This window comes from Vulpes vulpes, chromosome 14 (genome assembly GCF_048418805.1).
Source record: "Vulpes vulpes isolate BD-2025 chromosome 14, VulVul3, whole genome shotgun sequence".
NCBI lineage: Eukaryota > Metazoa > Chordata > Mammalia > Carnivora > Canidae > Vulpes > Vulpes vulpes.
The window spans coordinates 102048422-102069622 of record NC_132793.1 but is presented as its reverse complement, the minus strand read 5'-3'; the positions used below and the strand labels follow the sequence as shown (position 1 = coordinate 102069622).

Genomic DNA, 21201 nt, shown 5'->3' with positions numbered 1-21201 from the left:
GCTAAACCGCTGTGCCACCAGGGCTGCCCGAGAGTCCCACTCTTGATTTTGATTCAGGTCATAATCTCGAGGTCATGGGATGGAGCCCCACGTTGGGCTCTGCACTGGGCAAGGAGTCTCCTTGTCTCTCTCCCTTTGCTCCTCCCCCACTCACGGGCTCGCTCTCTCTCTCAAATAAGTAAAAAAAATCTTTAAAACAAAACAAAACAAAACAAACCATACCACTACTGGGGCAACTGGGTGGCTCAGTAGGCTGAGCGTCTATCTCTTGATTTCAGTTCACGTCATGATCTCAGGGTTGTGGAATCCAGCTCTGCATCAGGCTTCACATTGGGTGAGGATCCCACTTGGGATTCTCTCTGCCCCTCCCTCACCCTCTCAAAAAACAAAACAAGAACAAAAACCATCATTACTGGGGCACCTGGGTGGCTCAGTCAGTTAAGCATCCTATTCTTGATCTCAGCTCAGGTCTTGATCTCAAGGTCGTAGAGTTCAGTCCCCATATGGGGCTCCATGCTAGGCATGGAGCCTACTCTAAATAAATAAATAAATAAATAAATAAATACATACATACATACATACATATTACATACATACCACTACTGAATGAGAGCCTGTGAAAACATTAATTTAAAAAGGAGGTCTCATATTCAAAATGCTTTGAGAACCAATGATCTAGCAGAATATTAGGCTGTAAGTTTCATGAGGGAAGAGGCTTATCTGTCTCATTCATCACTGCATTCTCCATTAAGTACTCAATAAATACACCATCAGGCAATAAAGTGAAATCTTCAAGACTGCAAATGGCCTTAAAACTGTTGCAGAAATCAAAATACAAAATTAAAAGACAACAAGTTCTCAGGAGGCTATATGAATGGATGAAATTATGGCAAAGGAACACCAGTGCAGGCCAATATGAAGGAACATTGAGGGAAAAGCAATCCTAATGACACTTTTACAGTAATGGGTTCTCAGCTACACTGTTCAATAAAGAGGCTTGGCCATCAGCCAATATTGCATGTTTCATCCCAAAAGACTCAGAAAACACTTGGCATTATCAGAAAGAATACTGGAAATGAAATACAATTTGTGATACTGCCCTTAATCAAAACCACCCAGTGTCCACAGCCAATATGCTGTCCGGTTTTGGTTCCCTGGAGCTTAAGAAAGACATACCAGAGAAGGAAGAGGCCCTAAGAAATAAGACTAAAGTTATAAAGTAGATGGAAGAGCTTTCTAATAAGAGCTTAAAAATTAGAACTCTTTTATTCTGGAGAGACAAAGGTTTGGGGGAGAGGGGGAGAATAACTGACATATACTTTTGTTCATTGAACCTCAAAATACTAGAGAGGAAAGGGAAGCATTCTGAAGTTTGAAATAAAAGATGCAGACAAATAAGAGATTACTCATTAGTCAGAAAATACACTGAAGTTGTCACAGGTAAAATACATACATGTAGTAACATCCACACTTATTTAAATCCAGAAATTTAAAAGAGGGAGGGGGCTCTGAGGAGCTAGGAACAAGGAACTATCACTAAACCTATGAGCCTCCTTTCCCTCAGCATTGAAGCCTCTGAACTTCGAATAACATTAAACTTGGTCATCTGTTTCTCTTAACAGTATCAAGTTCAATAACGGTAGATTAATGTAAGTTCAGACAGGACATCAAGGGGACAGAGGCACCTTTAAAACATTAAGAAAAATCTGATCTCTACTCAGTATATTGTTTAATAAGATAAGGAAGCAAACAACACATTACGGATTTAAACTACGAAAGTTAAAGGCAGCAAGATTCAAGGAACATCGGACTGGTCAACCATAAAATTCAGTTTCCTTGAATTTACTATTGCTTGTTGGAGAAGGACTCGAAGGATGGATGTGTATATATTTTACACCCTGTGGGTAAACTCTTTGCCCTGCTCCCCACATGACTGAATACAGCTTACATGTTGATAAAATCTGTGTTCAATTATTGTTATAACTGTTAAGAGTTTACAAAGGGGTAAGTGGAAGTTACCCTCAGCTTTCTATTTTAGAAGGAGCATTCCAGAGGAAAATAGAGCAAAGAATAATTCAAGCTGTATGATAGAGCAAGCAGGCATGAGACGAGTGCTTGCTTAAAAAGTGAGAGCAGAAGAAAATGCCTGAGCTGGTGGCCAGGTGGGGGAACTTCTGTCCCAGAAATGGAAGCTACACAAGGGGAAAGACAGAGCAAAGGAGCACAAGTGAGAGCAAGCTGCTGCTCCTGTGACTTGTAGGAGCTTCAGTCTGGACTCTGGCTGAACAATGAGAGAAAGACATTGAGCCCGTGAGTGGTAGAGAAGGTAGCTCAATGAAATCAAAGGACATGGATAAAGTCCCATGTTCCCAGACGTAGAATGAAGCCCCAGGCCAGGAAACAGTAGAGCAAAAAGAGTAAGAAACAGTGAAGTGCAAGAATGGCTTTCGCCCATATGCTGTCATCAATTAACCTATGAGGAGATCTTGAGCAGGCGTCAGTGAAGGATCTCTGTTCCTTGAACAGGCAAGGCTACAACGGCTGGGCTAGTTAACCTAAAACTATGGATTTCTACATAAAACTTCACACCTGAAGTGACAAGCAGATTCTCTCCCTTAGGCCAAGCACTGCCCTCCTGAGCACACCTGAGGCCTGCTTGTGGGTCCCAGGGGCCCCGAGACACAGGTGTTCTGAGCTGGTCAGGAGCGGTGCTTCATTTCACGAGGCACCTGGTACTCTAATCATCAGCAAGGGAAGCCCAAAGAGACGCTCAACAGGACAAGAAAGCAGGTGCCCCAGTGGACGACGGACCCACGTAAAACAGCAAAGCTTCTCACTCATCTTCTCCTCCATCTCGTTTTAGCCCCTTCCAACACACACTCTCCTATCATGGGTGCTGTAAAACATCTATCTAATCACAGAGATGTCCTGCTTAAGATGCCCATCCTGGGGCAGCCCAGGTGGCCCAGCGGTTTACCGCCACCTTCAGCCCAGGGCGTGATACTGGAGATCCAGGATTGAGTCCCACGTCGGGCTCCCTGCATGGAGGCTCCTTCTCCCTCTGCCTGTGTCTCTGCCTCTCTCACTCTGTGTCTCTCTTGAATAAATAAATAAAATCTCTTTTTTAAAAAAAGGCCTCTTCAGGAGACACCTCAAGTCTCCACCCAGTGTGGAGAGCCCTTCCTCATCTGGTCTCTGCCCACCTCTCTAGCCACTTCCCAAGGGTGCCTTTCATTCACTAGTGGTTCTCACAGACTTCCTCTGTGTCAGGGCCTGGGCAGTTCCTCCTGACTACCCCACCCCAATGGCCCCCAACCCGCAATACAGATTTGCCCGAGAACTCCTCGGCCCCAAGGTCCTGCTCCAGAGCCCCTTCTCCTCATGCCTTCTGAGTGCTGTGACACAACACAGGTCCCCTGCCCTCCTTCTGCTCCCCCTCCCTTCCACTATGGTGGACTTCCTACAGAGTGAAGGGATCCTGAGTTTTCTCATCAGCCCATAAGCCTCTCCAAAGTTCAGATCATGTCCTTTACCTCTGTTTCTGAGAGCTAACACACTGGGATCCCCAAGGCAAGCTGGTGCTCACTGCTCATGCTCCCCCCGCCCCCCCAACCAGGGCTGAGAGCCTTGCCCGTTCTTCCTGCCAGAGGTGCCCTTTGCCCAGAGGCAGTTCCTCCTCTCCCCCTCCCCGCACTCCTACCCCCACCAAAAAACCCACTGCCCAGGAAGAGAATTATGCTGCAAACATTCTAATGAGACTCACAGGATGTTAGAGCTGAAGGGGAACTCAGAAATGATCTGGTCCAGCGGCTTCCAAATCGACGTCTGCAGACTGCTCCGGGACCGACTGCAAAAGAATACCATGGGGAGTGACTTGAAAGTACAGAACCCCAGGCTCCTGCTAGGAAATTGTGACTCAACAAGTCTGGGATAGATCCCCACTTTTTTTTTTTTTTTTAACTCTCCCAGTTGATTCCAGTGCACTGGCCGAGTCCAATCTCTTCATTTGGAAACACATGGACACCTTAGGCTCAGAAAGCAGGTCAGGGGCACCTGGCTGACTCAGTTGGTGAAGTGTACCACTCCTGATCTCAGGATTAGGAATCTGAGTCCCACATTGGGTGTAGGGATTACTTAAAAGTAAAAAAGAAAGAAGAAAGAAGAGAGAAGAAGAAAGAAAAGAAAGAAAGAAAGAAAGAAAGAAAGAAAGAAAGAAAGAAAGAAAGAAAGAAAGAAAGAAAGAAAAAAGAGAAAAGAAGGTAGGAAAGAAGGTAGGTAGGAAGGAAGGAAGGAAGGAAGGAAGGAAGGAAGGAAGGAAGGAAGGAGAAAAGAAAGAATTAAAGAAGAAAGTCTCCTGTCAAACATTTACCAAATGACAAGACTTACATCTGGCAGAGAACATAAAGGGAAGGCCCAGCCACTATTCTCAAGCACCCACACACTCACACACCCTACCCCACTGGAAACACGCAGCAGCCACACACTTGAGGTGCCATGGAAGGCTCACCAAGGGCCCTGACTTCCAACAGAAAAGAGGAATGGACCTTCTGACTGGGTCACCCCAGTGGCCTCCCTGGTGTTTCCCTCACTCCTCTGAGGGCATAATTTTCACTTTTTTTGCTGGAGTTATTTCAGTAAAGTATTCTCTTCTGCTATTTCATTAGCCCCACTATAGGCACCCCCTAAATTATTGAACTGGTATTCTCCTCAATTCTAGGTTTGGGATTCCACTTGGACAGGCATCTCAGACAGCTTAGGTCCAGAATCTAACTCTCAATGTCCCCGTACAGCAGGTGACCACTCTGTCCTTCCAGTTGTTTAGGCCAGTCTCGACACCCTTCAGGGCTCTCTTGCCTTCATACTCCAATTCCCATCAAAGAGCAAATCCTGTCAAGTGCTCCTTCAAAATATTTCCAAATGCAACCATTTCCCACCACCTCCACCATCATCATCTCTCTTTTGGGTCCCTGCAGATGCCTGCTGCCCTTGCCTCTGCCACTCATTCTCAACACAGCAGCCAGAGTGCTGGTCTTACAACACCCATCGATCACACTCCTCTCCTTGGACATGGTCCCATCTCATGCAGGGCAGCCTTCAGGGCTGGGAGGCTCTAAGTACCCTCCGCCTCCCAATCCTCTCTCTGCCACTCGGTCCACTCCAGGTACACTCAGGCCTCTGCCCTGTTCTTCAAACACACCCCTGCTCTGAGCCTTTGAGTCCACTGTTCCGTCTGCCTGGAACGTCCTTCCCCTCAGACCTGCAGGGGCTCACTCCTCGCTGCCACCAGGTCTTGATACAAACATCCCTTTTCCAGGAGTCTTCCATGATCAGGGTACGTAACGTGCCCATCCTCATCCTCACCTTCAATCTCAGTCCTGTACCTGCTGCTTCTTCAAAGCCCTTCCCACCACCTGGTATGTCATATAATCATTTGTGTCTCCACTGTCTCTATACAAAGGGTGTTTACTGAAAGGTAATCCACTGTTAGGAAGGGGAATGATTTGACAGGCTCATCTGTCCAGAACTAAGATTGCTCAAGGACAGTCAGATTCCTAAGCAGGTTTATTACTAGTCAAATAGTTGGCAAGTTTGCAACATATTTTGTGTTTCACTTTTTAAAACTTGCCATAAACGAGAGAACTTGAGTGGTGATGGGGCCTGGCCAGCAAGAGGGGTCTGCTCGAAGCAAGAGGGGTCACAGCAGTCATCTGTGAGTCCTGGGCTTCTGGGGATTAAGTTCAGTACTGGATGGTGCCAAGTGCCTACTGGCCAACATCCCCACAATAAGGTCATCCATCTTGAGGATGGGATTAGTGTGACACCAGCAGAGAAGGAGGGTCACCTCAGAGAACCAAAGGGAAGAACAGGGCACAGAGTAGTCTTCAGTCTTAAAAGGGAATATGACTCTGGGAATATACTAAAAACCATTGAATTGTGTGCTTTAAATGGGTGAGTTCCATGATAATATCAATTTTATCTCAACAAAGCTGTTATTTTTAAAGATAAAAAGAAGAGGAGATAAAAGCGGAGGGAGTTGGGATTAGGCAGCCCTGGTCAGCCAACTGAGATGACACTCAGAGAAAGTAGATACAGGCAACAAAGTTTAAACAAAGCTGAGAACCAACACAAAACTGATACTCTGTAACCTCTACCGCCTCTCCCTTTCCTTACTTGCAAACAGATCTCAGTACTAACCAGGCACTGCATTTTGTTAGAAGGAGACAGAACCCAGAGACTAAGAAGGGAGAGGGACAGGACTCCTCTTTGTTCACACAGCATCATCAAGGAATTCTATAAAAGCATCATCTCCTGGCAGTAGGGATGCCCAGATTTAAGCAAAAAGCCAGTGGCCTCAGACCTGCTGGGAACCAAGTCTCCATTCCCCAAACAAAAGTGCTCCAGAAAACAAAAAGTACTCATTTTACTTTTTCCCCATTTCGGGTACCCATGTGTTTGGTGGCTCTCCATGTGTCACCAGTCCCATCTACCACAGGGAAACTATAGTCCCAAAGATTCCAAAAGCAAAAGGTTTTCTGGGGGCGGGGAGGAGGGGGCAAGGAACATGCTTTTGGGGTATCTTACATCACTCTCTCACACACGTTCTTCCTCATCCTTTCTTCCTCCCTCTTCTGTCTCCTCCCTCTCAACAGAGACTGGATGGGCTCTTTCACCACTGCTACTCAGACCTAAGGGCAGTCAGCCTTCTTCAGGAAAGCAAGGCACCAGTCAAGGCAGCTTTTCACCAACAACATGGTATAGCAACAGATCCAACATCAGGTGTCCACATGTGTGCCCACTGGATGCTCCCAGGGAATGAAAGAGAATAAGAAACACCCCTATATGCCCTTCTACTATCAGACAAAATGGAATATATAAATTCCTTAGCTTTTTAAGACACAAAGTGAAATATTTACATGTAAAATGATATTGGGACACCTGGGTAGCTTAGTCGATTAAGTATCTGACTCTTGATTTTCAGCTCAGGTCACAATCTCAGGGTCATGAGACTGAGTCCCATGTCAGGCTCCACAGGCAGCACGGAGTCTGCTTACGATTCTCTCCCTCTCCCTTGGCCTCTCCCCCAACTTGTGCGCGTGCACGCGCACACACACACACACACACACACACTCAAATACATAAATAAAATCTTTAAAAATCAATAAATAATAAAAATGATGAGATGTCTGGGATTTGCCTCAAAATGATACAGAGCAGGAGGAAGAGATCAGGGAGGATATTTATAAATGAAAAAAGATTAGCCAAGAATTAATAACTCTTGGATGTGGGTGAGGAGTACATGGAGGTTTATTCCACTATTTTCTCTACATGTGTATATTTCAGCACTCTCAGGACTGGGCGCTTGGTTGGCGCACTCTTGTGAGTCCAACTAGATGAGCAAAGGTCACACCCATTAGGATAGCTATTATAAACAACAACACTCAGGAAATAACAAGTGTTGGTGAAGATGTGGATTTCTCCTTGTGTGCTGCTGGTAGGAATACACATGGTGCAGCCACTATGGAAAACCGTATGGCAGTTCCTAATGAAAACTAAACATACAATCACCATATAATCTAGCAATTCTGCTTCTGAGTATACACCCAAAAGAACTGAAAGAAGGGTCTCAAAGAGGAATTTTTACACACATGTTCATTGCAGCAGTATTCACAATACCCAAAAGATGAAAGCAACCCAGTTTCCACCAACAAATGATAAACAAAATGTGATATAAATAAACAATGGAATATCATTCAGCCTTAAAAAGGCACCAAGTTCTGATACACGCTAGAGCATGGATGAACCTTGAGGACATTATGCTAAGTGAAATATGCCAGGTGTAAAAGGACAAGTCCTACAGGATTCCACCTAGCAATCTAGGCACCTGAGCAGTTACATTCATGGAGACAGAAAGTAAAACCGTGCTTACAAGGGTCATGGGGGAGAGAGGACAGGGAGTTGGTGTTTAATGGGCACAGAGTTTCAGTTTGGAGTGATGAAAAGATTCTGGATGGTGGTGATGGTTTTACAATTGTGCATGTACGAACAGTACACTTAAAAATGGTTAAAACGGTCAATTTTGTTATGTATATTTTGCCACAATTAAAAAAAAAAAAAAAGCCACCAAGGAACATAAAGACATCACTTGTGTCTTCTCAAGGCCAGCTCAGGTCAGCCTAGACATCATACCTCAGAGAGGTTCTCAAAACAAGGGTGTGGTGAGCGTTGCTGGGGGTGTAGAGCTATGGAGAAAGGAATAACATCTACCTAGGCACATGGTCTAGTTTCCAAACACCACCTAAGGAAAGAAGAAAAATAAAATGTTTTTTAATAGGCCTGAAGGTAAATGTGTAAGTCAGTTAAGGTAATAATCACAATAATAAAAGTAGACATCAGACCTTGAGAAAAATCTCCAAACATAAATTCAAAGCCCCAGATTCAAAGGTAAGACTTGTGCAGGCCCCAGAACAAGTTTGGTGGCTGCCCGTCACAGTTTGGTGGCTCAGAGCACAGGCCCTACATGGGTTCAACTCCCAGCTCTACAACTCCCTAGCCAGTTGACCTTATGGAGGTTTCCTCAGCTCTCTGTTTCCCAATATGAAAAAGGGGGCTGTGGTAGAGATTCAATGAATGAATATTTGTAAACTTCTTACGACACTGACTTCAACATAGCAAAGGCACATGTTAAGTATTATGTCACCAACCTCAATGGCCAGCAAGCTTGACCTCATAGTTTTCCGGGGGGCCCCAGCAGGCTGCTGAATCCCTAAATGTAGGCTTGTTGGAAGCATGCACAGTGGGCAGAGACAAGGGTACCCTCCATGCAGCTCAGGAGGCCTGCCAACACGGAGGATGCAGAGGGCTTGGGAGTGGGTAGGGGCCCGCATCAGATAAGCTGGGGAAAGTCACAGGAGGGGAGAGGCAGGAAACGGACAAGCACTGTGCAAGGGATAAGAATGCGAGAAGTTACAGAAAAGCTGAACCCATTTTTTAAAGCTAGGTGATCTTCACTGCAGTTAAGCACCAGAATCACCTCAGGAACTTTGGAAAACTACTCACGCTTGGCCACAGCAGCCTGAGAATCGGGTTTAATTGGCCAGTGTAGAGAAACTGGTTTGCAGCCCATCAGGTCTGCATGCCCACAAATGATAGAATGAAAAGTTGCATTTCAAATTCTGCTCATGCTTACTCCAATTCCGCATTCCCTCATTTGACTTCACTTTTGTCTTAACTTTGAGAGACCAGCATTTAGTTTGGATTCTTTTTATTTATTTATTTATTTTTTAGTTTGAATTCTAAGTACAGATATAGACAACATTAATGGAAAAATTTTAAATGGGTGGGAGGAAAACTCATTATCCCAATTCTCCAGAAGAGAACCAGAAAAACTTTTTTTCCCCTAAACTTTTTCTTATCATTGGATCATCACATTTCAAAACATAAACTACGAAGCAGACACTGTGCTGTCCCAGTGAGGACAAAATCAGAGAGGTGGTTGCCAGGCAGAGGGGTGCTTTATACCCACTGTGCTAAGTGTGTGAGTTCTGAGGTGCTCCAATGAATGTGCCTGGTTATTCACTGCAGGTTAACCCTAGTTCCTGCAGCCACTGGATGCTGTCAGGTTACTCAAACTATCTCTTGTCCCTAGTAACACAGCTTGGCTTTTGAGAGGGGCTGGCAAACCTGAGCATCGGGTTTCACTGACCCAGGCTAGCTGCTTCTCTCTGGCCACCCTATCATGTTTGGATTTATAGAAGCTTTACAGTTTATAAAACACAATTCCCACTTCACAAGGAACTCACCAGTGAGTGACAAAACCAAGACGAACACCCAGGCTCCCACCTGCCTCCAAGGACCAAGCCAGGAGTTCCACTAGGAACTCTGAACCAGGAAGGTCAGATTGCACATTTCAGCTTTCCGACACCCTCACCCTCCTAAGGTGCTACTGAAGATGGCACACACCTCCCTTCAATTTGCTACTGAGACATTCGCTACAATCCCCTGCCATAATTATGAGGCACTTTAGGGTGTTTTAAGACCAACATCAGAAAATAGTGCCCCAGAACACTAGATTAGAGGTTCTGATTAGAGGTTCTTCCAACACCAGAAAGATTAAGAACTGTCAGAACCAAAGAGACTCTAGGAAACCATTAAATTTAAGCCACTGACTCTACAAATAAGCAAGGAAATGGAGGCCCAGAGAAGTGAGGTAGTCAAATGAGATAAAACATTACTGGGAAAGATTCCTGTTAATCCTGGCAAGGTGATCTGCCCTGCCTTTGCCTTCCCAGAGGGGCAGAATTAAGTCTCTTAGAGTTACCCATTCAAACGTCCCCATGAACTAACAGGTATGAAGCTTATTTAATCCTTAGATGAGTGATTCTAGCCCTGGATGCACATTAGGAACAGTCCGGGACCAACACTAATGCTGAACCCCCACTTGGACCAATTAAATCAGAATCTTTTGCGAGTACAGCCAAGCATTTTTTAAAACCCCCACAGGTGATGGATATTTCTGGGGCTAAGAATCATGGTCTATAGACCAAAGTGTGGTCCAGGGACCACTGGTCTCACAATTCACCCAAAAAGCTTGTTAACACAGCAGACTTCTGGGCTTCCCTGGAAACTAACTACATGGCAGTGGGGTGAGCCCTGGCATCCGAAGCTGTGACAGTTACCTGGCGGTTACAGAACAATGGCATTGACACTGAATGAGTCCCAGAAGTGGCACCTGTGCTCCAGGTAACACTGGAGGCCTGCATGGCCCAAGAGACTGGCCCAGGAGAGGCTCCCAGATGATTCAGACTCCCAGGCCCAATCTCACCCAAGAGTGGCTGCAGAAGCCCCTTGGCTTCCATGCCAACAGCCAAGGCATCTCTCTCAGGAAGGAGGCAGAGCAACCAGGGGCTTCCCATCTCATTCAGGTCCCACTAGGACTTACAAGCCCAGCAGGACCACTCAGGCCTCCTCTCCCATATGTCCCCCATCTCACTCCCACCCCAGCCACACTGACTTCCTTGCTGTTCTCAAAACTCCTCAAGCTTTCTCTTGCTTCAAGGACTTTGTCTCTTGCTTTTCTCTCCACCCTGATGGCTTTTCCCTCGGATATCTGCATGGCTCCCCCTCTCCTGTAGATCTCTCCTTAAGGGTCTTTTTTTATCAATGAGACTTCCCTGACTTCCATACTTAAAACAGAAAACCTGCCTCCCCACCAAACCTCCCTACCCTCCACCCCTGCTTTGTTTTTCTCCGTCATACTTGACACCATCTCTCATATTTCATACCATACACTACGTTGTGAGGCCCCATGAAGGTAAGATTTTTGTTTGTTTCCTGTTATATTCCCTGTGCCTACAATGGTGTGTGACATACAGCAAGCACTCAAATACTTATTCTAGGAATGAATACATCAGAAACACCGATCTCAACATATAGCTTATACCAAAAGATTATACCCAAATCACTGCTCCACTGATCTCATCTTGGTAAAAGCCTCTTTAAAAACAGGGTAGAAGCCTAATGAAACAGAAACTCTTTAGAAATAAGTATTTCCAGCCAATTAATCCAATCCAAATGGGTTTGTGAGTCAAAGACAATTTGTTTTGAGAAACAGATAAAACTATGGAGACAGAAAATGAAGTTGAAAGAAGGTGATCGAACAAATGGATTTCAGATGCTGCCCTGGTATATATGTAGGTTCAGAGGAAAACCCAGGAGCACTGACAGCTATTCTCAGCAGGAACAGTTTTCAGCAGGCCAGAAAGAAGAGAAAGCCTCCGATTCTGGGTTACAGTCTGTGAGCACCGGACATGAGCACAGGCTTACCACCAGACCCGCCAACATGATAAACCTAAGAATGACCCTTCCTTTTCCCCTTTCTCCTACTTATACTCCACCTGCTTCCAAAACTCATCGGAACCCACGGACAATACTTGAGCTCTACCAAGTTGGAAGTGCTGGAAGCCTCTGTTGAGGCAGCAGCACAGAAGTTGGGGAGTACCCTGCCATGACCCAGTCTCACTGATGTCATCTGTTCCACGTCCTTAACCTTGCCACCGCTCTCTCTCCTCCCCATCTCAGTCTCTCCCTCACGGCCATCCTATGTGTCTCCCAGAGACCAGTCCTCCCCAAACACCACTTTCATCAGGTTACTCACTTTTCCCAACAACTTCAAGTGGTTTCCTATCACCTTCCACAGCTCCCACCCTAGGGCCAGGCTTCTGAGAACCTCCATACTATAGACCCAGACCAAGTCCACTGATTTTATATTTCTGCAGGTGCTTCTATGCCTGCCCTAAAGACCAAGTCACTGCCTTCCCCTTCACCGCGCCAGTAGGAGATAAGATCGTAGAGGCTGGAACACATTGGACCATGTCTCCACTCTCCATTCCTGCTGAGATCGTCCCCACTCTCCACACCCTCCATACTCAGTCTTTCCCCCTCCAGCTTCTAGCCACTGTCCTTTCCTGCTCCGTTTCTACAATACACACACTGCGCTCACACATGCATGTGCAGTCATTCATTAATAGTTACTGAGCACCTATTGTGGGCCAGGTCCCTGCCCATGCGGTGCTGACACTCCACTGGATAGAGACACACAAACACAAACAAGTAGATTTATAACAAGTCATACTGCCTTCCTCAACAGGAGCTCCTCAATTATCAGAAATTAGAATGACTGTATTTTCAATTCTGAGCAAATGAGCAAGCCATGTGAACGTGGGGGAGTAGAGGTTTTAGGCAGAGGGAAGAGCAAGTGGAAAGGTTGTGAAGCAGGAAAGTACTTGGTGCATTCAAAGAACTCAAACCAGAGTAGAGGGAGTCAGAGGAGACAGGGTAGGAAGCAGAAAATGGAGGGTCACCAAAAGGACTGACTTCTACTCTTTGACAGAAGGCTTCAGGAGGACTTGGGGAGTGGAGTGACACCCTCTGACTTATACTATAGAAGAATCAATTCCCCCCGCCTGTGCGTTTTAGCCATCTATCATGAGGTATACAATTATGAGGAATTTTTCTTCTTGAATATGCCAAAATTTTCCAAAGTAAGCATATATTTTTTAAATGAAGGAAAAAAACAATCTTCCCAACCCTTTGACTCAGCCCTAATTCTACCTCTGCCTCAAAGCCTACTAGGCCAGGGCTAGGACTGTGCTCCAGCCAGCAGGACCACGAGGGCGACCCCACAGAGGTAGCAGGCAGGACCTGCCTGCAGCAACTAATATGCATGAAAGTGTCTTCTGCTGCCCTCACTCCTCACCTGCCATGCAGGAGCGTGTCCCTTCAGACACTCTTGCCCCCAAGTGCCTGTCTGGGTTCCAGTCTTTCTCTCAGTTGACTTAATTAATTCCTGGTAATTAAAGCTACTATTTGGTGATGAATCGCTAAGAGTCTGACCTCTCCCGGGGGAGGGGGGGGTGTAAATATTTTAAAAGGGGAGTCTAAGTGGAAACATGAAAGCCTTAGACTTAGAGAACTGGAGCTAGAATGGTAGAATGACAGGCACTGGGTTCATATTTTGTGGGTTGCTGGCTACCTCCTCCTAAAGGGTTCAGGTGCTTAGAGAGCAGTGTCACAGGGAGACAAGCGAAGAAATGAAAGATGAGATGACATCATTGCCAGCACCTCCCTTCTCCCAAAGGGCCATTCAATCCATTCTGGGTACCAGAGAATGTTCCCCAGAGGTAAGCCCAGCCATCTCAGAGGGATGACCCATCTATAAGTAACCACCACCCTCTGCAAGAAAAGCCCCCTTAAGGCACGTCTGGTCTGGAAGCAAATCGCTCTCTAATTGCTTTCAGTGGGGGAACTCCTTGAGGGCAAAGTTCATCTCTCATGATTCCTTTAAGCTCCACAAAGCACCCAGCTCTGGGCTGGGCCCAGGGTAGGGTAGGCGGTTCAGAAGCAACAGCAGATTCCTGATCAGTGATGGCCCAGTTACAAAAAGGCTCCATAGGATTTTAAATACAAGTAAACATTCTAATTAAGGCTAATGGTAGAATTAATCACACATCTAATTTTTTTTTTTAAGATTTTATTTATTTATTCATGAGAGACACAGATAGAGAGAGGCAGAGACACAGGCAGAGGGAGAAGCGGACTCCATGCCGGGAGCCTGATGCGGGACTTGATCCCGGGACTCCAGGATCATGCCCTGGGCCGAAGGCAGATGCCAAACCACTGAGCCACCTAGGGATTCCCACACATCTAATGTTTTAAGGGCCTGAAGATGTATAGCCTTAATGAAATCTCAGACAGTGAAGCAGTTTTTACAACTTCAGTCAGTTCGGCTCAGGTCTGGAGAGTCTATCCAACAAGGGGAGGCAGAGGGCAGCCCTTGCTGGTACAGACCAGAGCCTGAGCTGGGTGGGCCCAGCCCCACAAGAATCTGAACAGCTGGGCAGCCCGGGTGGCTCAGGGGTTTAGCGCCGCCTTCAGCCCAGGGCGCGATCCTGGAGACCCGGGATGGAGTCCCACGTCAGGCTCCCTGCATGGAGCCTGCTTCTCCCTCTGCCTCTCTCTCTCATTCTCTCTCTCTCTCTCCCTCTGTGTGTGTGTGTGTGTGTGTGTGTGTGTGTGTGTGTCTCATGAATGAATGAATGGATGGATGGATGGATGAATAAAATAAAATAAAATAAAATAAAATAAAATAAAATAAAATAAAATAAAATAAAATAAAATAAAAAAGAATCTGAACAGCTGCTCACTGCCCACCCCCGGGCTCCCTTCTCTGAAGATGCCAAACCTCTGCCTCAGATGTGTTTTCAGGCCCTGGAACAGCCCTGAGAGGCTTGCAGTTACAATAGACACCTGTCTTTGAAACCTCTCTCTCTGGCCTCACTCTGCCCTTTGGCTTGCTCAGGAACAACTTCAACTTGAGGAGCTGAATGGGCAGATGGGAGTAGAATGCCGGATTCTAAAGCAGACTATGGGAACGCAAGTGGGGCCAGCGCCCACTCCACTGGCTCATGTTCAGCTCCAGCTTGCCAAGGGCAGTGTGCATAAGAGGTTCCTCAGCCCCAAGACTGGATGGAAATGAGGAAGAAGTAACCACCCCACTCCCACCTCATAACCAGAATGAGCTGAACCCCCAGAAGGAGGGAAATCCTCAGAACACATGTGAGGCTTATGCCCAGGAACCCCTCTGTTTACAGTCCCCTGACCCCCAGCTTGTAACACCAAGGCATCCCCCACATTGACCTGCAGGAGACGGAGCCTGTGGTCCTCGAGAGAAGGCCCAGGGCCACACCCAGAGGGAATGATTTCTTCAAAAGCACTCCTGAAGAAAACACCCACAGAATTTAAAGCTAGAAGACAAGTCACACTCTAATCACTCCTGAGATGGTGCAGCCTAGGACCTCAGAATTCAGGGCCTTAGCTAGTCAGAAGCCAAGCCTAATTCACCTCACATCTAACAAAGACATCTTCCCCTGAGATATGAAGGAGGGGTGGTCAGCTCCAGCATCATGCCTCTTCTGTAGGGACATATTCCTGAGCAGTTTGAGTTTTTGCCTTATGGCATTCAAATTTATCTCCAAAATGAAAATAGACTGGTTATTTTATTTTTGTAAAGATGATATATAAACCTAGAGAAAATTCAAGTGACAGGCAAACATATAAACAAAAGTAAAAACCACCTAATCCCACCACTTAGAGGAAAAGAGATCTCACAGTAAACTCTGTTCTGCAGAGAGGAGGTGAGTGCATTCTGAGTTACATCTAGAGGGTAGTAGGACTTGATTCTCTGAATAAGCCTGAAGACTTAGTTTTGCATAAGACCCCAGATGCCACCTCTGGACTATCCAGAGCATTTTTTCAGGGGGATCCAGTAATTGTGGCGCTCTCATCAACATACACAACAAAGTTATACAGATCCCATAAATAAAATCTTAAAAAAAAAAAAAAAAGGGCAGCCCGGTGGCTCAGCGGTTTAGCCCAGGGCGTGATCCTGGAGACCCAGGATCGAGTCCCACGTCAGGCTCTCTGCATGAAGCCTGCTTCTCCCTCTGCCTGTCTCTGTCTCTCTCTCTCTCGAATAAATAAATAAATAAAATATTAAAAAAAAAAGTTATACAGATCCCCCCCCACACACACACACACACACACATACACTGCCTGGACGCCAGGAGTTAATCTGTTCAATGGATGCACTCCTTTTTTTCACTCAACATTGTGGCACCCTTTCCACAATCAATCACAAGTATAGACATCATCAGTCTTTTTATCTCCTGGAGTGTGGTAATGACAGAATAGGGGCTACCATTTCCTCTTGATCCAACACCTTCAGAATCTAAAAGTACTTACCCAAAGTCACACATTGAACAGAGGACAGCCCAGAAGTGCAGTTGGGCTTGAGGAGTGACTGTGTGTGACAACAAACTTGAAAGGTGTTCATTAACTTTCCTTTGAGTCATAAAAAGGATCAGATATGTTAGTTATTTCAACATACACACTTTGCACTTCAAATAAAAGTAAATAGTTGGCTGGACTAGTACTCTGATCTCCTAAAACATTTCTCAAAATTAATTAGCTGATAGATATCACAATCCTACACTCCTAGAACACAAAGGGGGAGAATACTGGACCAGAAACCCAGAAATAGAAACATATACAGACTTTGAGAACATGCAATCACTCCACCTCATAGATGTCAGAATTCTCTCCTATTCAGGATGTTCCTATTTTTGTAGGAAAAGGGAAAGTTAACACAAAGTTACATACAAAGATAGAGCTGGAGCCAAAGATCTAACACAAACACTAAATATTAAAACGTTAACAGTAGCTCTAGGTTACAGAATTTATCAGTTTTATTTCCTTTGCATACTTATCTGCAGTCCCTAAATCTTCTATATGAATATTCTTGTGTAATTCTCCTCAGAGTTTTAAAAGAAAAATAACTTGTCCACAATCTAGGTTGGTCTATTTGGATTTTATTTTTCACTGAAGAGAATCAGACTCAAAACTCTAGAAGATCCACAACTCTTCCCAATTTTGCAAAAGCATAAGTATTACAATAAATCTCAAGCCCCACGGAAGATTCCAATCCAGTAGGAAAGCTTTCCATGACCAGACTGAGTAGAGGACAGGAGTGACAACTTCCTTTTCTGTCTCTAATGTGTAAGGAAGATGAAAATTCTAAACCAATCTCTCCTTCAAATGCAATCAAAAGCTCCCCACCCCCTCCAAGAGTTCACGCACCTCTGTTCCCAGAACAATCTCCAATGCATCTATCTATAACCACCCTTTAGCTACAAGACTATTCCAATCACTTAGATTCTGGATACCGATTCTGAGGAATCCCCTTTTCCAGTATTTTATTTCCAAACAGTTGGTCCTCCTCTTCCTTAAGATTTCACAAGCATATGAGCCAACCCACACCATACAGAATCATGCATTCTATCAATTAATAATCATAGTTGGCCACACCGTATAGAGCTTAAGTAAAGAGTATGTTAATAAAAAGGATGAGTTTTCATGGGCCTGAGAAAAACAAACAGAAATTGAGGAGCAAGAGTTTGTTAATACGTCCCAGCCCTGGCCAGAAAGGGTGGAGGTGGGGAGGGTGGAGGTGGGGGGAATGGCCAGAGGACAGAACATCTGTCATTCTGCAGTTTCATTTCTCATGGCCAGTTAATACCCCGAGTTTATGCATCAGTCTCTTCCAAGTTTGGTTAGTGAGTCAGTCTGCCTGGATCCAATCAGCTCTGAGTGCCCTACAAAACTGAATTTCAGGACTATGAAACTGAGAACCAGATCCTGAAACACAGTGATCCCGCCAAAATAAAGCCACCCCCAGGATGACATCTGTCTCCACTCTCTAACTCCAACACCCACCATGGTATGTAGTTGGTGTATCTAATACTATCTGCCAAACCTGTATCTAATACTCATCTAATACTCTGCGGCTTGTAGAATAAAATTCAAACTTGACCTGCCTTTTACAGCTCCAACTCAGCTTTCCAGCCTCCTGCCCATACACACCAAGCCTCTCAAAGCTCCATGTTTTCACAACATAGCTCTCTCTAGCTAGACTGTCCTTTGCCCAGTCCTACTTGCCTGTAAAACTCCTATTCTTCCTCCAAAGCCCAGTTTAAAAGTCACTTCCACCCTGAAGTCTTCCCTACTTCCCCAGGCATTTAGTTTCTACTGCTCCCAACAGCTCTCTAACTACAAACGCACCAGAGAACTTGTTATGTACTTGTAGTGCATCTGTATAAATACTTGACCTCCCCCTGGATACCCTGAGGTTCTGAAAGGAAGAAACTCACATTGTATCCATAAGTTCTAACACAGTGTCAAGAATGAAATCCGAGATCAATGTTGAATGATTGATCACATGGAATACTGGCATTAAGTTATTTAAAGAAAAGGGGAGGGTGTTATGTTCACTTCAAAAAAAAAAAAAAAAAGAAAGAAAGAAAGAAAGAAAAGAAAAGGGGAGGGGGGAAAAGAGCCTCACAGACTCCAAGAATTATCTATATATTTAATTTCACCTGACATGATCAATATAGCTAAGAGCATGAAAGTTTTAACAATTTAAATAATAATAATAACAACAGCTAACATTTGAGGTAAGTGCTACAACATTTACATGGTTTGATTAATCTGATATGCACAACCACCCTCTGAGGTAGGTCCTTTTATCTGTATTTACTAACCCTATGAGATAGGTACTTTTATCTGCACTGAGGCCGGGGAAGAGCTTGAGGCCTTTCCCAATGAGATACTGAGGCACATAAGAAATTAAACTCAAAATCCTTCTGTTAGCAAGTGGCAGAAGCAAGATGCAAAATCCAATAAGTCTGGTTCCAGAGCCAGTGAGCTCTGGGATCAAGGAGACCTGGGTTTGAATCCAGATGATGTTACAAATGTTTTGGATAAGTCATCTATCTCCTCTGGCCTCGTATCTGTAAAAAGGGCAGGAGGAGCCTTTTCTTTTAATTTGTAGAGGGGATGAAGTTAAATATGATGTCTGCAAAAGTCTCTCAAATTGATTCTCCCATCTAGCAGGCACTCCATAAACTCTAATTCATCTCCATTTCCCTTCCTAAAAGCTGCGCAAAACACTTGGAGGAAAAGAATCTCCCTCAGACTGCTCGAGGCTTTTCTGAGCAGATCCAATAGTTAGGCCACTCAACACACAAAGCCTCGCCTTACCTGCTTATCTCAAAGTCCATTCCCCATACAGAGAGGCCAGAGACCTTTTAAAATGTAAATGTCATCATGTCAATCACTAGAAACCCTTCAAAGGTTCCTAATTTCACTGAGGATACAAACCAAAGCAGAGGGAGGGGTGGGGGAGGAAGGCACTCCGTCCCCAAGGCCCCCTGTGATCTAACTCACCTCTCTACAGACTCATCTCCCCTCTCCCTCTCCCCCTCCAGCCACAGAGGCCTCTTTCACTTCCTCCAACTTGCCAGGCTCCGTGCTGCTCCACACATGGTTAACTCTTAACCCTCCTTCAGCTCTCAGCCTGGACGTCACTTCCTCAGGGAAGCCTTCCTTAAGCCCCCAAATCAAATCAAGGCCCATCACTCTCAGCACTCTGCTCATCTTTCCTTTCTCGAACTCAGCACAGTTTGAAATGATTAGCTTACCGCTTCCTTCAAAGTTTTATTGAAAAGCTACCTTCTTAGAAGACCTTCCCAGGCCACTTGAATGTAAATTCAATCCCCACTCAATATCTCAAATCCTCCTTCCCTATCTTCTTTTTCTCCCTAGCATTTAGCCCCATAGTCCCTTTTAAGAGGCTTTTTCACTATATACTCCATTTTACTGTCACACTCTCACACACACACACACACACTACCACTAGACTGAGAGCTCCACAAGGGCAGTTATTTTTGCTTGCCTTCTTCACAGCACCTAAGACAATGCCTGGCCCATATTTGTTGGCAAATATTTGATGTGAAATGAAATTTCAAGATTATTTATTATTGGGCTTTCCCACTAGGCTGGCTCCAGGCTCAAGCTAACACAAGTCTTTCTGGTTTACCACCATCCTCCCAGCACCTAGTCCAGGGCTCAACACATAATAAGTGCTCAGTAAAAAGTTACTGGGGCGGGGGGGGGGGGGGCGGAATCAAAGCCATGACCATTGGAAAAATTGTCAAAATACGTGTGCTAGCACCAGACTCCCTCCTCCCTTTCACTGTGTCATGTACCTGTTAGTTTGAGGAAACCGAACCACGAAATCCCAGCAAGCACCCACCAGGCCAGGCATCTGTCTGTCCACATCCTGTATGCTCAGCCACACTGTACACACCACTAGATGCACCCTACAGGCCCTACACGAACACAGAGCTGAAGGCAAGTGGGTCAGTCGGAGGCCAAACACTGTCTTACCCCCAAGTCCCATTCTCCTGCTGCCAGTCCTATTCTAGGCTAGTCCTGGGTGCCAGGCATGCTTCCCTGGGTGGGCCCGTGGATTTGTTCCAACCCAGGACTTTTAATGCCACCTCTGGCCTACTCCAAGAAACAGAAAGTTAAAAATCCCTGAGCAGCTCCCACAATCCCGGGGATCTCAGGAACAGGCATACCTAAGGTCGTCTGGACCCCTCCCCCTCTCCCCCGCTGATCCAAGGCCAGGAGGCCATCTGCCCAGCAGACGCTCCCCTGTCCTCCCTCGGGTCACATTGAGCCCCCCCCCCCCCGCCCCAACCAGGTTGGCAGGAAGAGCCCCTGCAGAGAGAGCCTTTCCACCGCGATCAACAGGCCGGTCACCCCCTGAGGACCCCCAGCTCCGGAGCAGGAATACCTGTCCGCTCCCGAAGAAACCTCCCCCGGGGCCAGAACTCGGGCGGAGGTGGGGGAGGGCCCGAGGGGCGCCCAGGAGGGTCGACCCCCGAAGTGTCGGCCCAGGACGGCGCCAGCGCTCGGCGCGGCGGGCACGGCAGGGCTGACAGGGCGCCCCGGCTGGGAGACGCCGCACCGTTATCCGCCGCCGGGCGGGGGCCGCGGGGCTGGGGCGGCCGCCTGTCCCGCGCGGGGAGGACGCGGCGGCGGGCGGCGGCGGCGGGGGCGGGCGGCCCGGCGGGCGGGCGGGCAGGCGGGCGGCCGGGGGCGGGGTGGGGTGGGGTGGGGTGGCGGCCGCGGCCCGCCAGGCGGCGGTCGGGGGAAGTGGCTGCCGCCTCGCCTCGGGCGGCGCGCAGGGTCCGCCCGGCTGCAGGGCCGCGGCGCGGGCGCGGGCTCGGCCCCGGCTCGGCG

The 21201-nt window shown here is 46.5% G+C and overlaps 1 protein-coding gene across 5 annotated transcripts in view; it reads right to left on the bottom strand.

Annotated features, from left to right (window-relative positions):
- ZNF592 (zinc finger protein 592) overlaps positions 1–21201 on the bottom strand; it is a 75294-nt gene that overhangs the window by 26699 nt on the left and 27394 nt on the right. For 2 of the 5 annotated variants that reach the window (XM_072737348.1, XM_072737352.1), the window contains one exon: positions 3764–3847. The exons of 1 other annotated variant lie outside the window; for it this stretch is intronic. In XM_072737348.1, the coding sequence (XP_072593449.1) occupies positions 3764–3847 (84 nt within the window). Of the gene's footprint in view, positions 1–3763; positions 3848–8187; positions 8297–20752; positions 20978–21201 lie in introns of those variants that run through there. 2 more of the 5 variants (XM_072737350.1, XM_072737349.1) reach the window with 2 other exon arrangements.